This window comes from Mesocricetus auratus, unplaced genomic scaffold (genome assembly GCF_017639785.1).
Source record: "Mesocricetus auratus isolate SY011 unplaced genomic scaffold, BCM_Maur_2.0 Super-Scaffold_100014, whole genome shotgun sequence".
NCBI lineage: Eukaryota > Metazoa > Chordata > Mammalia > Rodentia > Cricetidae > Mesocricetus > Mesocricetus auratus.
Window position 1 is genome coordinate 43215379 of NW_024429197.1, and position 25984 is coordinate 43241362.

Here is a 25984-nt window from a genome sequence, read left to right on the forward strand (position 1 = left end):
CTTGTCAGACAAAGGACATTGACTTCACAACACTTAATGAACTGTTGATAACCCTTGTTGCCTATCACCCATGACAATTTTATGGCCCAGATTGTTGATGCCGTTCTGTTATAATGCAAAAGCATTTGATCAACATGTGTGGAACAATAATAATAATACTTCCTGACCCACACAGACAGCATTAGAAGTAGTTGTGTGTTCCACCATTGCAAGCACAATATGGTGAGTTTGTGCTTTCTGAGTTTATGACTTATACGTGACCACATATTAGATGCACTTTTTGTTTTTAAAACAAAGTTTAAAATTTCTACAATGAACAATGTTAAACATGTGCTCCCCATTTTAAATTTAAAGTAGGCACTATTGAAGGTTTTATGGGGATATTTTTAGTGTTTATATAGCCAGAAACTTTTAATATGTTTGTAATAGTCATTTATGACTTTTTAATCAAAGATTTAAAGTTTTAAGACATGTAAACATGGAGCTCAGAAACTAGAACAGATGAAACTGTGCTGGTGGAGAGAAAGAATTGGTTAGAAGTCGCACACACAATTCTGTCAGGGCAGATATGAATAAAGGGGACTAGATGAGAGGAGGGGGACACATGGGGACATGAGAAGCAAGCAGTCACCACAGGTGCAGCCGCAGCAGCAGCAGCAAATCGCCATTTCTCTGCAGGCTGCAGGGACTGCCTGCAGCAAAGGCCAGGACAGTCCACACATGGCTGCAACCAGAGGAACACGGCAAGGGCATACAATGGTATTTAACTAATAACTTTGAAAATCTGCTATGGTAGTATGTGTGGCCCCAACATTTGCCTTGTCCTCCTTTTACTTCCCTTCTTTGTCCCCAAATGAGAAGCGTGATAGACGGAGACAGTCGTCTGTATTGTCCAGACATAATTTGCAGCCTTATTCTTCCAGCCTCAAGGAACCAAGGCAAGGAACTGGACATGTTTATCCCAAGGGACAAAAGGAGTTGCTTTAGCAAGTTAAGAGCTTTATAGCAGCGCTGACAATATTCATGAGTACCACTGGGTGTCGCTATTGGAAAATCAATAGGAACTTCAGGAAAAGAAAAGGTAAGGCTTTTATTTGGAGACACTAAGAGTAACAACAGTTTAAGAAGCAGATACTGTATTGCAGAAGGTAGAAACAATTCATCTCTTTAAGGCAACTGCTAATTTTCTTCCTTATTCAAAGGCTCGCCCCAAGAAGAAATGACATCTTATTTTTCAGTTAAAAAAATCTGTTATCTTCTCTTCCTAAAATACTCACATTAAAACACTCAGCTGAAACTCATACAGAAAGTTTGCAATATGAATCGCTTAGTAATCAACACGGTCTTCATGGGAAAAAAGAAGTAGCTTCCAGAATAAAGACACAAGAGAGTGAAGGAGGCCTGGCTGGGAGGAAAACACATGCAGCCAACATTAGATTAATACTCAACTCCAAGCCATAATCTTATTAAATATATCCAAGCATGGTTTTCATTTAGATTTGGCAGCTTGATTAATGGGGATGTATTAAATAATACCTGGCTGTTAAGAGTATATTTAGAAATCAGTGCCACATAAAGCATACAACGTGCACAGTCCAGCTTCGTTATTATTTAAGGCTTCTCTGTTCTCTTGGCTGTGGGCACACACATATTAAAAATTAAGCACACACGCTCAGTGTATGCTCAGCCCTTTTAAAAGGCTTTCTGTTTAAACAGAAACATGCAGTGGAAAATGAACTCAGCTCTGGAGAAAGGTAATGGATGCATCCCACTGGGGACAGCTGTCCTGTTTATCAAAAGAAAGGAGGGGGAGGGATAGAGGCAGGGAGAAAGGTTTCTCAAGTAGACAGCCTTAAGGAGATGGCCAACTTCACAGGAACCAAGGAGGGTCTCTGTATCCAGGCTTCCTTCTGTATCACAGCTAAGGTGAAGGAAGGATACTTGTGCCATGGGGCACCGGAGGACCTGGAGGGGCATGAAGAGTTGGAAGGGGTGGGGGAGTGTGTAAGTAGTCAAATATAGGCAGAGCGGGGGAGGGGAAGGGAGGGAGGGAAGGGAGGAGACAGACAAAGGTGAATGAATGAATCTGTAGTTTCTTAGGCATAATGATAGCCAGTGATCAAGGATGGGAACTGTAGGGAGAGATTTTCTGAATATCCAGGGAGATAAACACGGGAGAGCCGAATGTGGACAACACCTCTAATCAATAGTCAATTTTTAAAAATTTGTTTGTCCCCCCACTCTCCCTCCCTCCCTCCCTCCCTCCTGTCTCTGCCTCTCTCTGTCTCTGCCTCTCTCTCTTCAGACAAGGATCCCTTTTGCAGTCCAGCCTTGCCGCAAACTCCTTCCGTATCCAAAGCAGATCCTTCTGCTCTTCTGCATGCCCACACCCAGCTCTACTCAGTGTTTTTTATAGAAAAAAACTATCCCTGGCCTGGCCCACAGAACCCTCTCAGTAAGTTAGTAAATTCTGTTGCCCTCTATGAAGTTGCTTAGTAAGTCTCAGGCTGTAAGAAGACATTTGAGTCAGCCGAATGTCACACATCACCTCCTGCTTCAGAACAACCCAGTCAAACACATAATACTGTTTATTTTGCTCTAGGAAACTATGTTTAAATCAGATAGGCACAGAAAACAACCTGTCAACAACTCTGAAAGAAAAAGGGGAATTTTTAAAATGAAGGTTTTACTTTATTCTGTACCTTGGAGAACTGCCACAAGACCACAGAGGCATCGTGGAGGTGGGACTAGAGCTAAGGCTGCCTAACCCAACGCCTCGCCTTTCAGATCTATAAAAGGAGGCTGGTGGCAGGAGCTAAGGGAGAATTGGGGGTGTCCTAGCGGGGAGCACAGCATGGAATTCTTTTCATTGTCTGTGTTAGTCATCTAGGAGACTAGGAGAGACTGGGCACTTTAACCAGGGTATTTATCTCTGCCACTAGAAGGAAGAGGCTAAAACGAGAAGCTTGCTCCCATCTTCGCTGCGGTGACAGTCATAATGGTGGAGCACAGATGAACAGAAGGAGGAAGGAAGGAATTCTGATGAGTGCTGCAACATAGGTGGATCCGGAGCAGTCTTATAGCAGGAATAAACCAGTCGCCAGAAGGCAAGTGTTACTTAATACTACAGATACACGGTGACTAGGGCTGTTGAAAGTGGTGAGGCACTGGCCAGGGGCTGTGGAAGGGGCTATGCAGAATTGCTGTTCAAGAGTCTATAGAGTTTAGTCCACACAGTGAGAAAAGTTCTAGAAACAGACCCTGCTAACCGTTACACAACAGTGTGAATGATGTCCATTTGAACGTTGTACTGTGCGCACATTTTACCCTAATTAAAACAGACAAGAGAACATCTCCTGGACCACCTCCAACAGTGGTCATTTGCAACATTTTCTACACCGTACAATGTAAAGTAGAGCCTTCAACATCTTTGTCTTTTTCAAAGTATAAGTGCTTTGGTGGGATTTTTACATGCCGTATCCATGGAAAGTCGGGAAGAAACAGATGACTCCACAGAGTTTTACATCTGCAAGCCTTACATGATTGCTGACCAGGGTGAGCTTGCTGCGTATCAAGTTCTTGCCCTTCCTGGGTCTCAACTTGCTGTCTATCAAGGAGACTCTTGAAGGACCCCTCTAATTCTGACTGATAACTATTTTCCAAACGCTAATTCCAGGCCTCTCTGTTAATTATTGGCACTCTTCAGATTTTTTTCTTTGTTTTTGAGCCTTGGTCACTTCTAAGTAGCTCCACTTGGTACACTTGGAGGAAGTGGTGAGGTAAGCAGACAAGAGACAAGAGTATAGGGGACCCTTGAAGGAGCCCTGGGGTGGGTGTTGGAGGCCATGAGGGTTAGGCCTGGGCTCTACCACCTGCTTGCTATGTGGATCAGGAAAGAAGGAAGGAAGCATTTACTGGGGCCTTCTATGCAAGGAGGTATTTTCACACATATTATCTTATTATTTCATAAAACTTTGCAATTTACACATCATTTTCACAATCATTTCCACACCTAGGTATTACCTGAATTCATGAGGAAAGGGCTACTTTTCTAAATTCTGAATAAAAGTACCCTTTCCTTTAAAACATGTTCTCATTTTGAGCAAAGATACTCATAAAAACTCAGGTGGTAATCAGTTATTTGTATTTTTCTATTGTAGTCTAAGAAAATACATCAGGATAGAAATGACTAACGAAGAGTCAGGTGATCTGCGCAGCGCTGGAAAGCACCCTGAGAACCAGCTATGCTTTCACACATTCTGGCTGCTGTCGGTTTTTCATATTTTACTGCCATTTCTGCTGCTCAATAACAGTAACTGACCCAAGCTGGGCCCAGCAGATTTCAAAGTCATGTGCTAGTTCCCATTCCCCACTGCGGCTTGAAAGAAAATGCTCATTCTAGGTTTAGGCATAGACTATAAAATTATGTTACACTGTCTCTCCAAAATTTTCAGATCTCATGGATGATAAAACTTCAGAATGACTTACGAAAATTTATGAGTCTGACATTGTGATTTTTAGTTCACCAAAAAGCCAAAGAGTATTATCTGACTAAATAAAAACAAAATAGGAAAACTTCACAGGATTATCAGTATGAAGCATAACTTTTTAGGGTAATAAATTATTTAAGAGAAAAATAGTTGAAGGAAGAATCCTAAACCAGGCATGATGGCACACGCCTTTAATCCCAGCACTCAGGAGGCAGAGGCAGGTAGCTCTCTGAGTGAGCCCCAGGACATTTAGGGCTACATAGGGAAGCCCTGTCTGAAAATGTCCAACACCAAAACCAAAGTTAAAAACAAACAAACGAAAAAGGAAGAGCCTCTGACACTGTCTTGCTTTTCCACCGTTAAAAAAGGAAGAGCCTCTGACACTGTCTTGCTTTTCCACCGTTAAAAAAGGAAGAGCCTCTGACACTGTCTTGCTTTTCCACCGTTAAAAAAGGAAGAGCCTCTGACACTGTCTTGCTTTTCCACCGTTAAAAAAGGAAGAGCCTCTGACACTGTCTTGCTTTTCCACCGTGCTCAGCTTGTTAAACCTCCATGCTCCCCGGGGTCCACGGCATGATGGGAAGCAGCTTTGCACCCTGGGATCTGAGTTGCAGCCCTGGTTTTGACTAGTTACAGGTGGTGGCTTTAGGAAAGCTACTTAACTTTTTAAGCCTCAAGTCCTCTGTCAACAGAGAGTTCTAGTCAGTGTTAAAAAGATTAGGTCATTAGATTCATAAAATACCTTACACGGTGTCTTCCTGACCCTCGCTGCGGGCTCTGAAGAGGTTCTCACCACCTCCTTTTACCACCTGCACTGAGTCTGTGTGGCGAGGTTGCAATGAGGCCACAGATGTGCAATGGTTTATAAACTATACAACAACTAGCTGTGACTCTTTCCTTGCATCTCAGTTTAGACATGAGTGGTCCTGGATGCTCCCCTTGACCCAGCACATAGAGTAAGAAGCCCCCTTGCAGGCATATGGCTCCCTGCTCTCGCTATACTGAATGTGCCTGGTAACATCTCTCTCTCTTCCCAGCATGCTCAGAAGAACCCTGAGGGGTAGGGACTATCTCAGCCTTGTCTGTTATAGTTTCTCTACCATCCGGCACATAGTTACTGTTGTCCTTTCACTTAAATAGATACATAAGTTGGTGGGAGGATTGGCAGGAATCTTCAAGTTCCTTTTATGGTACCGATTGCCATGCTCGAGAACCTTAACCACACAGCATCTACCGCTCTTCGGTCCTTAGAAACCATTAGCAACACACTAATTCTTTGATTTAAAAAATTGGGGGACTGGGCAGTGGTGGTGCACACCTTTAATCCCAGCACTTGGGAGGCAGAGACAGGTGGATTTCTGTGAGTTCAAGGCCAGCCTAGTTTACTGAGTGAGTTCCAAGACAGCCGCCAAAGCTACAGAGAAACCCTGTCTCAAAAAAAAAAAAAAAAAAAAAAAGAAAGAAAAGAAAAGAAAAACAATGGGGGGGGGCACCGTTCTACCTGCATACCTGCCCAATCCCAGGAGACTCGCAAGAATATTTATATATTAAAGCCTCGATGGGATCTTGCTAAGAAGATACCTAGTTAACTTTAGTTAACTTGAGTATTTCCTGGATGGTTCTTTCAAGTGCTATCTTTCATATATATCAGAGAACACTGGGAAAACACAACCTGTAAAGAACTTGCGATTCCCCCGCCCCCCCGTTTCTATCAGTTCTTAGCTCTGGTTCTCTTTTCCCCACCTAAAACAGCATAGAGAAAAAGGGCAGGCCCACATACGGGGCCTGACAAAAAGACACTGTAGACGTGGCATCCCCGGACAGTAAAAAGGGCGTGTGAATGATCTGAGCATTCTACAGGGGGCTAAAGCATCTGGTGACTGTGATGTCCCATCAGTCCCTCTGGAGCTGCTGAGTTTTGACACACACGTGTCGTTTCAAGTGCTATTCCTCCTTCTCCTTGGCCATCACTGCTGTTAACACCGCGGGCAGCCTGCCAGCACAGCTAGCCTTTCAATGCTCTCCCTGGACTGGATTCACCCTCACCTCCCACCTTACTGAGAGTGCGCTGGTGTCATCGCCGTTTTCCATGGGGCAAACGGAAGTGCAGAGAGGATGAATAAGGCCCAAACTGTGTAAAACAGGCAGAGCATTTTGCAGATTCACAATAGGAAACGTTGCTTGGAAAGGCTCTGGCCTTTTTACTAGGCTGAAGCACAGAGAGCAGTCTGGTGGTGTACCTGGTTCCAGTGTGAGTTCTTCCAAACCTGGGTGGGTAATGTTAACAACAACAGCATTATACTTTACTAAGCACATCTTTATCCCTCATTATAGTAAACTGACAATGCTAACAAAGCATCACTTCTCTATTTCACCAAGTTTTGAATGGACTTCCACAAAGCTGTTGCAGTAATACTGACTTAATATAACTACCTCTCACGTTTATCAGTTGACTTGCTCAAGGCAACAGAGCTCACAGGGTACAGTTAAGGCTTAGACGAAGTCGATGCCAAGCTCAAGTCTGTCCCACCCTCAGATGGGTCTCTCTAACATGCCTCTAGCATGATCAGACCAGCTGTGGCAGAGGTTTACAGCATCAGCTTGGTATTCTGTTGATGGAGCTTTTTAAAGTGACTCAATATCCAACATTAATTATCTCCTATTGCCATGGTGATGGCTTATTACTGCTGGAAGGCTACCACCAGATGGCCAGAGCAAAATTATTTTTCTCCTTTTCCTACATACTCTCCAGCAACTTGGTTTTGGTTGTGGTTGTTTTTGTTTTGCCCTTTAACCTAATGGAGTGAGGCACTTAATATATAGTATGATTCAGGGCTTCTCACACTGGGATCCAGCTTGAATGTTCGGGAGACACTCCCATTTCTCAGAAGAGCAGGCTGCCTGACCAGCTTTGGATCAAGAATCATCCTTGACACCTACTGGTTCTTTCATAGTGAACAACTTAAGTATCTTCCCTGGACCTTGTTTGTTTCATTTGGAATAATGAGGCCCAACAGGCAGGGTTAGTGTGAAGACAGTCACATAACATTTAGAATGTGATGTATACATAAGAAACAGGAGTAGCAGTTGTGATAATGAACATAATAGTGATGAGTATTATTTTCAGAGATGGGATGAGACAGGTTCAGAGACAGGACTCAAAGTCATTTATATTAATCCAGCTATCAATCATTCTAATTAGTTCTTACATTAAACCTGTTCTTTTCCTTTGTAACTCTTGACCCAAGCTACAAACATTTATTGTTTCATCACCTTGTCCACTCCAGTTGTAGATGTGACAAGGATTTTACTTATCCAAATACCTAGGGAGTGCTTGCTTAAAGAATGAAAAAGATTTCCCAGACAGCATCTCTGTGTCTGGCTGTGTTAGACACTAGAGATAGGGAAATGACTTAAGCAAAATCCATACTCTTGGGGATTTTACACAAAGGGTCTTTATCAGGGACAAAATGATGGAAATGGAGCATCTACCACTGACTCCATCAATCTAATGACATGGACAGGATTAAACCTTAAAGGATATTCCAGCACAGGGTGGGGGTGTGGTTATCTCAACGCTTTAAGTGCAAAGAAGGAATTGAACTAACACTGTTAATGCACAAACAAGAGTTGAAACAACCTCCCTCCTAACAAACAGCAAAGGTTAGGGCAGGGGTAAGGAAGGGGGGATCAGTTCCCTGGCTCTTCCAAGAAGAATGTGTCTCTTCTGTTGGTGAAGCCCAAGGTCCGAGTCCCAGATAAAGGCCAACCTCCAAGAGCATCCTGGGAAGAATTTTACTGGTGAGGGCTGTCAGAGAGTCTGTCACAAGTCACCAGACACTATCAGGATAAAATGGTGCACCTCCCCACCTGAGAGACAGTTTGCCAGCTTCAAAGGCACACAGCCACACAGTGGTAATTCTCCAGTGCACCTTTCTTAATTGCCTGGCTATGTCGGAATTATTTTATCGTTGTATATTTAGGTACCATCATTCATTATTTCCTTTGGCGAAATAAAGCTCAGTCCACATATTCAGTGGGGACCCTCTAGGGCTGTTTGCCCTGTGGAAGAAAAGGAGTGATGGGTGAGTGGGTGATACATCCTCTCTGCCTTATATGCTGGTTTTGCCGAGGTTCCATTGCTTGACGTGTTTGAAAACCCTGCACCTGGTCCTTACAGTGTAAAAATGAGGAAATTCTTGGTCCGGGTCACAACCAGAGTCACCCGGTGACTGGCAGACACTGAAGGCGGGGTGTCCTCTGAGAATCACAGTGAGAGCAGAGAGCGGGTGCAGCTGCGAACTAGCATGGTCGCTGAATCCATCGACAGTAGCACTGCTCCCCGAAATGGTGGGTGCTCTGTAGGTAGCCATAAGTGCTTCCCTTTGTAGCCTGTTCCATGCCACACGTGGCGAGTTTCGGCTCCAGCTTGGCACATCCCATGTTTATCCTGTTCTAAGGACTGGATAGGACTGATTAAGTTGGAACTTTGCTCCTAGTTCAGTGAGGTCAACATATTCTCAGTGTTCCCAGGGAAAATGTATAGAAGTGCACTTCACGGTGAGCCAACCCTAGTGAGGGCGTCTGCATTCTTGCCCAGGCTTCACCGCTTTCTGACTGGGACCCAGAGAAATGACTGTGTTTACGGTTTACCATTGTTGGCAAAGTGCCAATAATACTGGGCCATCAGCGGATGCCTCTGAGGGTTAAATCAGTCAGTCAAGGATATAATTATCAGCTGTACACACGGGATGAGTCTCCTCTGCTATCAGTTTTAGGATTCCCTAGAAAATAGGAGTCCCAGCTCCCCACTCTACTGCGGTGATTTGGAAACTCAAAGAAAAGGGCCTGTCAGTTCCTAGGAGGTAAACCGTGTGCTTACAGCTCTAGCTCAGACGGCCTGTAAATATCTCCTCTAGCCGCTGCAGCGGTTAGCTCACTGGCTGTCAAAGTTCCCACTCCAGCAGATGTCAGTAGGTGAAACTGACCTGGCCACAGTGGGAAACATTTTAAAACCCTCAGCTCTGTTCTAAATACAGGCTCCTCTAGACCATGGGGCCAGCTGGCCATGAAGAAACATGGAGGAGACGGGGTGGGCTATGGGCTGAGCTAAGTAAGGTAGGCTGTGCACCTCTATCCTTCAGTGATATCTGAGAAGGTTCCTTCTCTATGCTAAAATCTTAATGTGTACTGTCTTACCGTACCTTGCCCACAGATGGGCTCTAGTTTAGATTTTTTTTGGGGGGGGCTGTCCTGGAACCTGGAACTTGCTGCCTATGTCAGACAGGCTTCGAACTCACAGAGATCTGCCTGCCTTTGCCTCCCAAGTGCTGGGATTAAAGGCGTGCACCACCACTGCCCGGCTAGTTTAGTTTTCTATGCTAGCATGGTTTTCTGGGAACATTTAAATAAAGCACGCCCCTTCTATTGCAGAACTCCCCCCAAACCTGGAGATTTTGTTGTTGTTTTTACTCATAGGCTGGATTAACTTACACTTGCCTTAATTCTGGGGGCAAGGGAGAGATAATCAGGACACAGCTCTTTGGTTTGTTTACTGAAACATCAGGCTGCTCTCACGGTCCCAGTGCCAGCCAGCTGTGTTCCTTACTGACCCAGCCGTCTGTCCCGTACTGCTGACTTGGAATCCTTCTCCGGGCTACACTCATCTGTGTGTGTCTGTTTACTCATCCTCACTGGCACCTGTACAAACCCTCTTCATCCTGCTCTGCTGCCCGGTCTGAAATGAACGCGTGTTCATTTCACCTTTCCAGGCCCACCTCCTGTGGAGGCCATACTTCTCTCTCCTACTAGAGTCCGTAACTAGAGCGCAAGTCTAGCATGCTATGGTTTACTCTCTGGATTTCTGGTTATTTCTTTTACATATCACCCAACTGTTGGATCCCTGGCGGTGGGAACCTGGCTGTGATTCCTTTCTTTTCTACATTAGAACTTGGCATGTTCTAATACTTGGATTTTTTTTCTGTAGAAAGAACATGGACTTGGGAAAGAAACATTTCAGCGTGTGTACACAGTGTTAAATTAGGTAATTTGCTTTTCCCCTATCGGGTAGGCTAGGGTCAAAGGAGCCTGGGATATGTAATATGTAGGGTGAGCAGAACAGTTCTGGGGTAAGTAAATACTGAGTGCAGACAGGCCCGGGCCAGGCTGCAGGTTTATCTTGGTGGCACAGGGTCTTAGACTTGATCACAAATAGAACCTATCACACACATGTAAAGGACCAACACTGAACACAGGCAGCTAATAGTTATCAACCACATGTGGCGTCGGTTTGTCCTTTTCAAAGGAATGATTCATGCCTGTGACTGCCAAATAGTTTTGAACGTATCAACTCACTTAATCTTTTCAACAATCTCATGAGGTATATACTCTATGATTTTTTAAAGTGAGGGAACAGGGTTAGAAAGGCAAAGGGATTTACCTAGCACATAGTTGTACATAGTTATGTAATCTGAATTTGGGACTTCAGCCTAGCTTTGTGTGATATCAGAGTCAGTGCTCTTATTTATGGTGCTATTTATTTCATAAGTTATACAGTGTAGAGTAAAAGGAAAAGGTATCTGATAAGAAAAATTTAAAAATTCCTCACAATTACTGGGGAGATATCTGAAAACCTGGAATTCCAGGGCCGGCAGCCACTAGTACTGTGAGCACTACACGAGTTCTTTAAAAGTACAGATTAAAAACTCTTAGAACGCATAACAGATCATCTTTAAATGAAACTGTTTCATAGAACAGTAGCAGCTGTCCAACTGGAAAATAAACCCGTATCATTTATTGAAGTTTATAAAACTGACATGAAGGCTGTCGTATGTTTTTGCTTGGATGATGTTAAGTTCGGGGGCCTTCCTATGGGCTTGTTGTTTACTGATACTTGATACACTTGAGCATCTGCTGCTCTTCTTGATTGATGGGCTGCTTCACTCAGACACTCCTCTCATGCCAGACTGGCAAAGAGATTTAGTACGGAGGCCCTGCACTCCTCAGCCAGTGACGTGGCTCCGTTTGAACACTGGCCGAGGAAGGGAATATGCAGGGACCAGGAAAAGAGGCATGCTATTCATCTGTCTACCAAACTCTGGACCGAGTGACACCTCTGGAACCTTCACAAATGTTTGGACCCAAGTTTCAGTATCATGTCTGGGCTTTCAACCAGGTGGGATCAAGTAAGTTCTATTTCCATAAAATTCCCAAGAAGAAATTGATTTCTGAGTTAGTTTTTTTAAGAAATGGTGATTCTTAAAATATGGTACCAAGAAAAATGTCATCTCCTGCAAGAAGTGGCATATGCCCTTGATGCCATGTGATCTGACATGTTTCCCTGTATTGCCTTGGCTGTGTGATGTTCCATCAAACTAATCCTCTTAGTGGCGGTCAGAGACACACTGCCAGATCCCACAAATGTTCCCTGTGGCTGTCAACAGTCCATGGCTGGAACAACCCAAGTTTTAATGACTCTCAGCAATACTTCCCTAGTACTGTTCTCCAGAATGCCCCTCTCCATGCTTACACAGGCTGCCTGGTACTTGAAGGCTTTGAGTATGAGGTGTCTTCTGATGTAAGGACCTGGGGTAGCTTCTTTGTAGACAGCTTTACTGGAATAGCATGTTTAGTCTCTTACTATAATCTTCCTTAAATGCTATATGGATATGAGTGATCATCAAATAAACAACTTGTTTGTTCACCAAGCAAAACCACCAAGGTCTGTGTAAGTGGCTGCATTGCTACCACATCCAAGGCAGTGGGTGAATCATGATCAGCTACTCTGCCTGCCCATCTGCCCCACCTGCCAAAGGCTTACAACAACTATCGGCTCAGTCTTTGTCCTTCTCTCCAACAGAAAGGAGAAATAGTGTCTTCCTTATTACTGACTGAAGAGCCTAGATATCACCAAGGGCCATCTGTTGTATTTCTGGCATATGGTACAACCATCTATGTGTTGATATCTTCCAAAGCATGGAGGACGTGTTAGTGAGTCTGGAGCCAGCCCACCTGAGTTTAAACCCTCATTCTAGAACTAACCTTCAAAACCTGGTGTTTCAATTTCCTTCTGTTAAATAGGATCATATGTGACCTATCTGGATGAGTTGTTCTGAGGTTGAATTAACACAGAGAATAATGATATTAGTGAGTAAGGGGCAGCATGCTCAATGCCCTTTCATTCTTAGATTTTTGGCAACTCAATAAGGGTTATCAATACTGAGGCTCAATGGCATTAAATAATGTGTCTTACCAAGTTTGCTCACATAGTTAGCAAGCTACAGACAGGCCATTACCTAGGATGGAGCAAGGTGGCTTCACGGGCTACTTTCTCTCTCTGCATCCTTAATTTCCTCTTACCCTGCTCATGATGCACTCTGTTCTGTCTCCTCTCCTTCCACAGTGGGCAGACAGTTGCCACAATGCTGTCTGAATGAGTCTTTAGCAGTTGTGAGAGTGCTTTGTCCAGGTTTAAGCCTCTGCTCCTCTCTCTGCATAGAGAGTTGGCCTCCTACTGAAGGAAGAAGTACAGTGGCCCAGGTCACACAGTTTCTTAAAGGTAGTGTTCAAATGTCACCTTCACTGCCCTCAAGACAGTAAAGACACTCCTCCAATGATCCATTATACCACTGTGTAATTATAATAATTTAAACAGAGAATGAATAATTAAAGTTGTTTTGCTTTATATATATGAATATGTCTATCCCTTATGAGTTATGAGGTTATACACACACACACACACAATTATCTTTACAGAAGAGAGCTGTAAAGTATGAGAAATTCAGTAACTTACCCACAATGAATGGCAGAGCCAAGATTTGGGGCAAACAAATAGTCTTCACTGTTTCTTCAATTATGGCTTTTCCTTACTGTGTCTGCGCACACCTACTCCCTTTCCTGGTTAGCCTGGGAAGTGTTGTGCACCAAATAGGCCTCACTTCATTCACCCTCCCACCATCTAGGCTTTTATGTCACATGTCAGCTCGCCAGAGGATGGCTCTTTAACGGCTGAAACACAAGTCTTAGCTGCACACTTTGAATACAGACCCGCATTCACGCACACCTTCTCCAGATCCGCTCCACTGTCATCTGTCAGCCCAGCTGTCACAGCCCACTCTTCCTCCCGCTGTGGAGGAGCAGAACACGCATCCTGGCACCACAGGAAGGACACGGGGGAAAAGGTGCATTAATGGGCCAAAAACAAACCAGTGGAGTGATTAATTTGGCTTCTCCTTCAGCATTATGTTTATCCAGGTTGATTATGTAGCACTTAATTACTAATTTGCCCTACTTAAGCCAAGAGTGCTTTTAATTTTTAATGAGCTAAGGGAGGAAGATGCCTTTACTTAGTAAAGAGCAGATATTTTATTTCCCTGTTTTGTCTTACTCAACCAATTAATGACATTTCCAAGGATGTATATCCCTCTCATGAATTCTTTCTCCATAGGTCCTTCCCTGCCTCCTGGGTTGACCATGGAAACAGGCAGCAGTCACTTTGAAACAAATTCAATTTCTTTCCCACCTGGCTGGCAGGGCTGAGAAAGGCTTATAAATGGTCCTGGTTTCTTATGAGTTGGGGTGTTACTGTTTGAGGAACCAGTCCTCAGTTGTTCCCCGAAGCAAGGAACACAGTCATGGCTGTCACTCACGGAAATTCCCCTACAGTTCCACTCTGTTTCCTTGGTGTTAATATTGGAAATAATTATGGACCTTGGGCAGCCTAAGCACAGTGAAGGACATCGACTCCCCTGTCAGATCTGGGCTAGAATGCTGGTTCTGCCCCTGACTACCTGTGAGAGCAGAGCAGGGACTCGTCACTCATGTTTCTAAACTTGAGAGTCACCTGTAAGAGCAGGTGAATAACATATTTCAAGAACGAAAACGCATCTAAAGTGCCACAGCACAGTACCCGATTCAAAGCACGCAAATAAAAACATTAGATTTATTCTTTTTAGCAGATCATACAGCAGGGAGACAAAAATGAGTGGACATGGAAGTCTTCAGTACCTTTGCCAGAAGGCTTCTCATTATCTGCAGAGCTAGGAGACTAGATAGGTTCTCCTCAAATGGCCCATGTTCATGGCATACATAACTTGCCTCATAACATACATCAACCCACTGATTCCTTCATTGAGAACTTGGTATGAATAAAATGTCAGCCAAATCAAACAGTGTAGTTGGTGACATACTGATTCACGTCTGACACAGCTTCCTAAACAGGGATCTAAAACACCATCCAGCATTCAGCCACACACAGCAGACTGAGTATCCTGGTCTGTAAGACCATGTTGGACATCTTCATACGTTCCTGCAGGCCTTCAGCACCCTGCTCTGCTCCTACAACGGGTGACAGACACACAGTACACCAAGGTGCTCTCTTGTCTTCTGACTCAGTCCAGCCAAGAGGAGGGAGGTGAACAGCACAGTTCTTCCCTTCTAGGGTCATTGCAATCGGGCAGCTTCTACACCATCTTTTGTTCTGGCTTCCAATAACTGACCTTACCACCATAAATTTTATAAATAGTCCCTCTCTCAAACTCTCTAAAAGTATTCTAAAATGAAAGTCCACTCTGTTTTATCTATGAGATCTCGATTAAGACAATGACATTTCCATGTACATGTAAATTCTAATTTCTGACCACCTAATTTGATAATCAGGTTTTAAACAAAAGGAACCAGGCTTAGTTCTAGGATAGTCACCATGCCTGATTTATTTTAGGACTTAGCCTCTGGCTCCATTACTTTTAGGGTCGACTTGTCTCCTAGCATCTCTGGCACTCTTTTTCCATCAGTAAAATTCTTATGATGATGGTGTAGAAAATCTCCTTGATACAACTTGTAGAACAGTGTTAAAATGTAAATACTAAAGCTCATTTCAAACACATTCGAAAAAGGGTACATCATTCATGTTTCTGAATTAATGATACTTTCTCAGTGGTTCACTGTAGAGTATCAAAGACCCACAGCAAGCAATGGTAAAGACAGGTTTTATTCTGCACAATTCTTAAGGCTGCAATCCGAACTGTCTCATAAATTTTAGTGAGACTACATGTTACATGAGTCTGAATCAAGCCTTTCTCCAGTGGGGGTGATATATGGGATATGCGTGTGTACATGCATACATGTGTGTGCATGTGCACACATATGGGTGTCTGTCCCTGTGTACATTTGTGGTGTGTGCATGTGTGTGCAGACATGTCCATGCATGTATACACTAAGGACTCTTCTCCATTTATCATTTATTTTTTTAAAGCCCTTGTCTTTTCTGATCTCAGATAGCACAACCTAAGTTACTGTGGTGACAGTTAAACTATACAGCATGAATTTGCTATTTATGAATTATACTAGTTAATATAAAAGAAAAATACCCTAACTTATTGAACAAGGACATTATTCAAACAAGGTTTGTTCAAGCAAGGACATTATGGAAAGCTATGCTATATATGATAGTGCGAAAGATTATATTCATAAGCATTTATTTCCACAATATTATATATTTCATCTGCAATCATACATTTGATAAAATGCAAATATATAAGCATGTGTGTGTATAAGATAGAGAGAAAAGGTTGTACCAGTATCAAATATTGCCTCAAACCAAACCAAGTTAAAAGAATGAGGTAAACTTTATTTTACTAATGCAACACTAATCCTCCTATGTTTTTTAGGACCTACTGGAAACTTGGTCATGGTTAATTTTATGAAAACTTGATTCTTAAAAAAATATTTTTGATTTTTTGAGATAGGGTTTCTCTGTGTAGCTTTGGAGCCTGTCCTGGAACTAGCTCTGTAGACCAGGCTGGCCTTGAACTCACAGAGATTAGCCCAACTCTGCCTCCTGAGTGCTGGGATTAAAGGCGTGCACCACCACCACCTGGCTTCTAAAATTTTCTTAATGAAAATTGCAGGGAAACAGGGATGCTCTGGAAGAATATACTCATTAGATGAATCTCTCTCTTTTTTTTCACTTTTATTTCACCATGTGCCTTCCCGGTTCCTATGAAGACTAGAGGAGGACATTAGACCCCTTAAACTGCAGTTATCATGTGAGACATCATGTTGGCGCTGGGAATCCACCTGGTTTCTTTGCAAGAATAACTAGTGTTCTTAACTGCTTGAGCCATCTCTCCAGCCCTCATTAGACCCACTGTGCTAAAACTACCTTTTATGTAAGGGCCTTGGCGTGTTTTATATCCATCTCCATAAAAAGTCAACAGGTAGATCATGATCTAAAACAAATACATAGAGCATGACAACACTCATCAGCACGACAAGGTGACTGAACAGCAAACTTCTGCTGTAATTTCTATGTCTGGCATCAGATCAAGTAGTGATTTCCCAGGCACTGAACTGCCTGTGAAAGGCAGCTAAGCCTTTCCATGTCCTTTCCAGGAGATGGGTTGAGGGTCACTGTGCCAATGAGGTTATACAGTTTCTTCAGAGTATGAATACTGCAGAGTATTCGTCCATACAGTAGGCCCTATTAACACCTGCTAGGTTGTTCCAATGATACTAAGAACAGATGGAAAGTAACAGAGGGGTAGGAGAATCAGATGTTACATGTCTTTTATTCTTAAAAATAGAATTCTAATTTTGAGATAAATATTTTGACTTTTACACCAAGCTGGATTGAAACCAAGAAACAGATAATTAATCAGATCCCAAATTCGTTTGTGTTCCTTAAGGAGGGAGCGATGCTAGTACAAACATAAGAAGGTATTGTTAATTACCTGTGGCAATAAGTTTAACATGTGTTAGGACCAACATCACATTCTCAAATTCATCTTTCTTGAAACTGTTAACTATCATTCTAAAGTTTTTTTGTCAAATTTTATGGGTACTGGCATATTGGGCAGAATACATACTAAGAAAACTTAATCTGAAATCTGAATGTATTTAAATTAGAACCCGGCATCTCATTTCTCCAGACACACATATTTAAGCAGAAAAGAGCAAACGTCTAATAAACACACTGCCATCAGGGCCAGATGTGAAATGAATTGGATTATAAGACGCTTCAGCATGTAAGATAAATGGAGCTTTAACTCACAAGAAACATGAACCTTGCATTTTCAGATACTATTGGTGAGTGTATAAAATGGTTACTGTGTATAAAAGATCCTAAAAATTAAGCAGAGATTTTGACTGAACCTCTGTATACCTTCATAATCTATTTTATGGAAATAATTTAGACTATGAACACAAATGTAGCTACAGTGATGTTAACTGTAGCATTCTCTAAAATAGCCAGCACAGCTGAAGTCAGGAGAAGTAAGTATGGTATATACTATAGGGTAGCAAGGTATACAATCAGAAGAAATGGTTCACTAAATTAAAAGGCTTACTATATGTTCTTGGTTGGGGAAAAGAGACTATGAAACAGTATTTATTGTGTGACCATACTTCATAATTAAAATGATTTCAATTATTAGCAAAAAAGAATAGTGAGTAGGATATTAATTAATTAGAATGGCTAAAGTAGTTTTAGAGTAATAGGATCAGTCCTTTTTATATTTCTCTCCTGTCTCTATTAAATTTTCTAATGCTTCAACAAGGGGCTTGGAGTATTAGTTGTATTTCAGGAAAAGGTTGGCAGAGTGGCATTGTGGCAAGCAAACTAAGACTGAAGGCAGCAGCAAGAAAACAGTTGGAATCAAACTTCTAAACATCTTTGTCCTCAGACTTCCCCAACCTCCAGAAGTTGAGGGATAACTTCACTTTACAAGCTGAAAAACTGGTGTATATGGTTATATAAAAGTAAACTGAACTCAAAACACAGCAAATTGATGCCGACTGCCCCCCCACAAAACCAAAACAGGAGCTATGTTGTATATACAACCAAAGGCTTTGAAGTGCATCACAGTTCATGAAATATGTGGCTCTAAATGAGGCAAATATTATGCAAAGAATGGAAGGGGTAGCTTGAGCAAATAAGGTGGACCGTTTGTGAAGACTAACCTAGGGGTGGACTGCTGTCCTCATCAAGGTGGTATGTTCTGTGGGCACGCACTATAGAAGGCGCGAGAAACTGCCGTGTGCAAGCAAGTGTTAGTTTGGGAGAAGCAGGAGTCTAGTGGAAGCTAGGGGCAGTTAAGTGCAGTCAGTGGCTGACAGGGGCACTCCTCAAGTGATGGGTCAGCTGAAGAGAAGCTCCCGGCCCCCTGGGTCGTTTTCCTCATGCCAGCACTCCCTTTCCAATGACTAGGGTGCTTGTTGGGCACTTGTCACTGCCTCCAGTGCCTGAGTTTGCCTTGGGATCTTCAATCCACGCCTTTAGGGAGCTAAGCAGGGGAGGGAGGGCCATTCAAGAAAAATATCATTGCTGGAATAAAAGCTTGTGGAGCAAACTTGCTTCCTAAGATAAAAAAATTATAAACGGTTAATGACCTCTGTGGGAGGCCTGGATGAAGCAGTGGGTGGAAAGGCACTTTATGTCTGTCTCTACCAATCCATTGTTTTTCCCTCACAACTTCCTGAAACTAGCTTCTTATTTTATCTCCATGTGTGCTAAGAAAAATGTAAACAGACTGGTGATTTCTTGGACTTTTCTTTTATTTTCATATTATTACATTCTGCTCTTAATTTCAAATGACGTGTATCGTGTCATTTGGAAGCAGAGGGGATCATTTTGTAGTGTAGTAACACTGAGGATGGGGGGGGATTAACTGGCAAAGCCATAGGCCAAGACCATGCAGATTTCACACATTAAAAATAAGAGGATGAGCCGGGCGGTGGTGGCACACGCCTTTAATCCCAGCACTCGGGAGGCAGAGGCAGGTGGATCTCTGTGAGTTCGAGGCCAGGCTGGACCGACAACCTCCAAAACAATACAGAGAAGCCCTGTCTCCTAAAACCAAAAAAAAAAAAAACAAAACCAACCAACCAAACAAACAAAAAACAGAGGATGAAGACTCCCTACTACTGTCCCTTGACACAGCTCAACATCTGGACTGTGACCCCAAGAACAGTATACCTGTGTCCTGATTGAACAGCATTAAACTGCAGACACACAGATGACATAACTGTCCTGAAGAATACACAGTCTCTGGTGGAGCTGGTCTAGAAGGCTTCCTGAAGGACTACTCATCAGGTCACTGTTTGTCGTCCATTCTTGGGTCTCTCTTTTAAAAAGAGAATAGTGAGAAGAGTTGGAGAAGGGTAGGAAAGGGTCAGAGAAGGAGGCTGAGACTAAGACTGGGAAAAGACCAGGGTATGAGGGAAGAATTGTCTATGTGTATCATTATTTGCAACAGCAATGGAACTTGGACTCAGCCACTCTCTCTAACACCTCTCCAGGAAAGTCCACCCATTGTTCTTTTCTTCCAGCTGACAACACCCTCTCAGGCTTGTGGTGTGTAGGCATTTGCAATAGCTTTGATTAAAACCATTGCTTTGGCTCCACTTTCATCCATTGGTATTGGAAAAGGAAGGCACAAGCTCTACCCACTGATGACATCATTCACAGGCTCCGGAAATTTGGACACCTTCTCCCTAGGCACATATCAGCCCCTTCTCTAACTTTCCAATCCATGTCTTTTGCATTCATGTTTTTAGCCTTTCCTTTATCGGAAGGAGATGACTCTGGCAGTGTCTACCAGACTCGGCTTATCTAGATAAGATCCACTAACCATAACTGCTCCAGGAACTGAGTAGCTGGCAGGAAGCACTCAGCTTTCTTAGGCACTGTGAGGAACAAGCTAGGATCTTGGAAGTTTTAAGAAAGTTTGTGTTGAAGTTTATGCTGAAAAGTATAAACCACAGACAGGAATAAGGTCCATTTCAGTTCATCTTGCAGAGTCAAAGCTGGTCCCCAATTTCCAAAGCAGCTCCAGACATATCATCCCAACAATGCTTCTTATAAAGACTTTAAAGGTTTTTTTTAATAGGCTCTTTATCTCTGTAGTCAGTCATACCAATGGCAATTACTCTCACATGTTACTTTTTATTGACTAATTAATTTTTGCTTTGCGTGTATGTGTGGGTGCCGAGGTGTATGCATATACCCCAACTGTGTGTGCTGGTAATTTCAGAAACCATAGAGGGCAGTGGGCTCCCTAGTATTAGAGTCACAGATGGTTATGAGTCATGGAATGTGCTGGAAGTTAAACCCAGATCCCCTGGAAGAGCAGTAGAGTGCTTTTAACCATCAAGCCACATATCCAACTCCATTCTTAACACATTTTTAAAAAGAAGTAAGCACTGAAGATGACAGATGACAATGAGTATGGCCGAGCAAGCCCAGACCTTAGGACAACACAGATTTGGTTAGAAAAACAATGGCAGGTCAGAGCTCAGGCCTTTCTTAGCCAGAGGCTCCCTTTCTGATGACAGTGTCTGTATTTTCAACCCATTTTTGAGAGGACTAGGAAACCCAGAAGATATGGACAATTCAGTAATGGCATCTGTGTTTAAAGGCTTCTATTTATGTACATGGGTCCATGAGCAGAGACGTTTCCTTAGGAGAGATGTTTCACAGTCACTGTTACACAAGGTGTCATGTGCCACCTTCCCCTGAATGAAAAGCAGACAATGTGGACACTGGAAATGGGATTCTGTCTCTGGAGGTTTCTGCACAGAGGCCATGATAATCTTCTCTGTATCGCTCCAATTGTAGTATATGCGCTGCCAAAGGGAGCATGAGAATTCTCTGGAAGTTTCTAATGGTGCACTCTTGCAAGTTTCTGGGTCTCTCTTATGGGCCATGATTTTTCTAATGCTTCTTTATAAGCATTAGGAAAGCTATACTAAAGAACCTAGCACAGTACCTGCCACACAAGACAGTCACAACAATTTGATTTCTAATTATTGGGGTACTGGTAAAATACCCTGATTCTTAGCTTTGGGACATGTGGACAAGTCATTAATCTCTCTGATTCTCAGCTGCTACCTGGAGGTCTGACTTGCTTCCAGCACTTTCTAGCTGTTTCATGTTTGGTCAAGAGCTAGTGCTTTGCTCCCAGGATTGGCTCAGCAATCAAGGGTGCCTTCTCCAGTGTCTATTTGGTCACGAACCTCGTCAGCCCAAGATAACTACAAAAGATCCAAGCATCAGGCCTCACAGGGAAAAAAGGATGCAAGAGAAGAGAAGATTGCTTAACTTCTTCATTTATAAAATGGGATACAAGAGCTGTGGCGAGGACTAGATAAGCTCAACAGAAACATAGGAAGGACGCACAAGCCAGCCACCAGTCACTGTCAGAGCTAGGAAAGTGCAGTTACAGAGTAGATGGCTGAGTTCCTGGAGCAAGTATGTAGGAAGGCCAGGATTTGAGCTCACATAGTCGAACTGTCACTGTAGCCTCTACTGCATACTCATTGTTGAGGATTTTGTATCCTTTTACTAGTACAACTTTCAGTGTGTACAATGTCTTTTGTAATTTCACAGCAGGAAAAGCTTGTCTCTTACTGGAAACTAGTGTGTTTCCTCTTTTTGAAAATGAGAATTATGCAATTTATCATGCATTCTTTTTTTTTTTTGTCTTGACTGCCAGAAAGCTCAGAGCAAAATCATATACTCAATCACAACTACCAAATTTTGTTTCTGGCGTCCTATATTTTGTCCCTTATTTTTACTTTTAATTCTTTTTTTCTTAAACAACACTTTCTTTTGTGTTTCTTGTTGATAGAGGCATCGAAAATATTTGGAAAGTGATGTAGCCCAAACTAGCAAATAAAACTCTGATGTACACATGAGAAAACCAATCGAACATTACCTGGTTCACTTGATCAAAGAAAAATGGCTATGGGGAAGCTAAGGCTAAATAATTGAGGAGCTTTTTTTTACAAGAGAAGAGAAAACCCAAATAATTCATGCAAACAGAGATGAAGCCAAAGGAAGGCAGCGGTAACTACGTCAGAGGCTGCCAGTACCTGGGATTCTCTGGCTGTAACCTATCATTTCTTAATTATATCCTGTGTGTGTTTTGCAAGCTGTAAACTTCTGTGAAGAGCACAGACAGCCTCAGACAGGGGAGGGACCACAGCCACCCATGGATTCTAACATACCTGCACAGATGTGAAGTCCCCAGAGGCACATGCACCCAGAACAGCAGCACCCACGAGGACAGACTCCACCTCTTGTGACAGGACCACAGGCATGCCTGCACAAGACAAAGTCACACACCTTGGTTAGTGAGCAGAGCCAGGGCTGTGGGGAGCCAGCAAGCACCTCGAGGCAAAACATCCAATGTCAAAGCAGCAATACTTTTACCTCCTGAAGTCCTCAGTGTCTTGGGATATTGTGTTCCAGGGGATTTCTCTGCCTTGTGCCTACTGGTGCACTAGCCAAGAGCCTCCTGGTATCCAATACTTGTGAGACCTTGGCACCCACGTCTCTGGCTTCTGGTAGCTCTATTTGACATTATCCGGGGCTAAGGTTCTACTCTATTACTTGCTTTGCTGGGCCTGGTAGAGGTTGGAATGAATCAGGCTGTGCCCTGTTATTCAAGTTTCAGATGCAGTGACAGATATAGGCCATGGAAGGGCTGGTTCTCTAAATCACAGGGACTCATCTCCAGGGCTTCCTATTTCCCAGAGTAAGTCACAGTCCTTAGACAGTCTGACATGACCCTCTACTAGTTTCTAGCCTCTCTTTACCTACCCACCACATGGACCTACCTCCCTTGATTCTTGAGTAGGTTTCAGGGCCCTTCCAGATGCTCACATAACCGCCTCTTCTCCATGGTGCAAATGCAACCTGAGTTTTCCTTGGGCATCGCATTCAAAATGTTGAGACATCTTTAGTACTCCTCACTTGCTCCTAGATTTCCCCCCTTGACTACCCTGCCATGAGTTTTACTTGCTTAGGTTGTCTTATTCCTTGTGCTGTTAAACTGAACACCACAAAAGTCTAGGCCAGTGGTTCTTAACCCTTTCAACGCTGCGAACCTTTAATAAGGTTCCTCATGTTGTGTGACCCCCCACCATAAAATTATTTCATTGCCACTTCATAACTGTAATTTCGCTTCTGTTATGAATCATAATGTGAACATTTTTGGAGATAGAGGGTTGTCAAAGGGGTCATGACCCACAGGTTGAGAACCTTTGGACATTCTGGTTACCACCATGTCCTGACCTTGAGAGCAGAACCCAGATCATGGTAACTAAATGATGGCAGAATGGGACTCTGGGCCAGTGGCTGACACAGCAGACATGAGACTGAAACAGGCATTTGAAGGTAAGCAGAGCAAAAGGAAGCCACCTATAGGACAAGGCCCCAAGGCTGAAGGTCCATGTGGAACCACGGTTCTGGATCTTAAGATGATTACACATCAGCATCTTCACTGACTTCACAGTGGGATTCTACGTTAGGGTCCCACCTCTCTGAACCTCAGCTTCCTTATCTGAAAGACGGCATTAGAATGCCATCTGCCATTGGGCAGAGGTGGTGAACACCTTTAATCCCAGCACTTGGGAGGCCGAGGCAGGCACTGTGAGTTTGAGGCCAGCCTGGACAGCCAGGGTTGTTACACAGAGAAACCCTGCCTTGAAAAACAAAAGCTAAAACAAAATTCCATCTCCCTTCATAGGGTGACTCTTGATTTCCTAGTCAAGATATGACAGTAAATGTCACAGAAGCAAGTTCTATGGCAGAAAGTTTCCTGTAGACAAAGGCTGCAGCTCTCTTCCTGCCTCTCCTGGGGAGGCACACTTGTTGACTTACCTGCCTCCTGAGGTCAGGCTTATAGACACCCAGGAAACAGACTCCTGCTGACAGCTCTGAGGACTTGAGGAATCAGAACAGGGCCTGTCTCTGGCTGTGCCACTAAAGCCATCTGGTGGAGTGACAGCTCTGGGAGAAGCTCAGGCCTGGCTGCTTCCCTGCTTCCTTTCCTCTGGGGGTCCTTCATAATCTCTTTAACCTTTTCATCCCCAGTTACCTCAGGTGTCAAATGGCAAGAGGGCTTACTGCGCTGCATGGGTGCACGGTGTGGGTCGGCGACAGAGCACTCAGATGGAGCTCACTTATTTCCTGATCTGTGTGCAGCCCTGGAGACACGGTGGCTGCTACTGTTAGACTCAACCCTGAGGGCAAGTAAGGGTTCAGAATGGATTTCGTGGGAGCTGGAGGATAGATCTCTGGCAAAAGAAAAGAGCAGGTCTTATCAGCGAGTCTGAGGGTAAGGACTGACACCAGGCCACGCAGCACAGAGCTCAAGCAGAAAGCATATACATGTCTGTGTGGATCTGCTGCCACCCAGGCCTCCTACTGACCTGGAACGTTTTTAGAATATAGCCTTCTAAGCAATATTTATCTTCAGCTCCTCTGCAACAGACCCACAACTTCTCTATTTCTGAGTGGAAACAAAGGAGTCTCGGGCTGCTTCCCTAGACAGTAGAGTCAGGTAGGACCCTCCCCCCTGCCCAGGGAATCCCTCATTAGCTCTCAGGTTATAGTTCAGCATGTTTTGGAGCCGGACTGCCAGAGTGTGAATTCTGGCTTCCTTGCTGACACAGTTGTGCAATTTTACACAGGTTATTTAACCTTTCCATGCCTCCCGTTCCTCATTTGGAAAGCGCCCTCTGGCTAAATCTAGACTCAGCTCCTCTCTCAGGTTGGATCTTCACCCCTAAGCCCAGAGAATTGAAATAGGTTAGAAGCTGAAGGGCTTTCCCAGGTTTCCTAAGTTTTATGTACCTTGTAAATAAAATCTTTATTCAAGTTGACCAAGATTCCCCTCCCTGCCTGGCCCTGTCACCTCTGACCTCTGGGTCTGCATTCTTCCCTTCTATGCATTGGTCAGAAGACTATAGACATTTTCCTGACGGGTAATGGACCTCTTGAAGCCATCTTGTTCTTTGTGTTCTGAAGCCAAGTTCAGTACTTGACAGCTTGGGTGCCCAGAGAGTGCTTATGAGTGGAAGAAATGAATGAACGAATAGTGAGACAGGAAGAAGGAAACCCTAGAGAAACTGCCAGGACTAAATAAAAGTACAGTTTAGAAGACAGACCACTTAGTCCCAAGCCTGCAGGAAGACCTACAGTTACTTGGTACATGCAGACAGTTTTGGAAACCACAGTTAAGTCAATGGCTAGGGTCCATGTCATTTCCTGAGCTGGTACAGTCCATACTCCCTGCCTACATGAAGCCAGCTTTCCCTAACCTGGACAACATTGATTGTAAAGTTTTAAACTCTCCTTTTCTCCACCATGTCTTCTCCTTTTGGGCATGGGACTACCTGTAGGGAAGAATTAAAGCAACAGGCTGGGATTACTCACTGGGAGCAAAGCATGAACCTGGGATTCAAACTCCCGAGCAACCATTCCTCACTATGATCTACATGAGGGGGGTGATAACATTGCTTGTTGTGCAGAAGAGCGACCCCAAGCTCCCATAAGTAAAGTGACTTCCCCCAGGTCAGACAGCTGGCTTGTAGCTCTTTCCACTACTCTGCTCCGCATTTTCTCACCCATGTGTCTGAAATTTTCATGCCATGCTTGTGCTTTGTTCTAAGTTGTTCTGTACAAGGAAAACAGCAATTCCGGTGCTTAAAGA

At 43.5% G+C, this 25984-nt stretch overlaps 1 protein-coding gene and 1 pseudogene across 7 annotated transcripts in view; both read right to left on the reverse strand.

Moving 5' to 3' along the window:
- Fggy (FGGY carbohydrate kinase domain containing) overlaps positions 1-25984 on the reverse strand; it is a 407006-nt gene that overhangs the window by 55348 nt on the left and 325674 nt on the right. For all 7 annotated transcript variants that reach the window (XM_040757148.1, XM_040757147.1, XM_040757146.1 and 4 more), the window contains one exon: positions 22494-22588. In XM_040757148.1, coding sequence (XP_040613082.1) covers positions 22494-22588 — 95 coding nt within the window. The remainder of the gene's footprint in view (positions 1-22493; positions 22589-25984) is intronic.
- Positions 21030-21124, reverse strand: LOC121144244 (annotated as a pseudogene).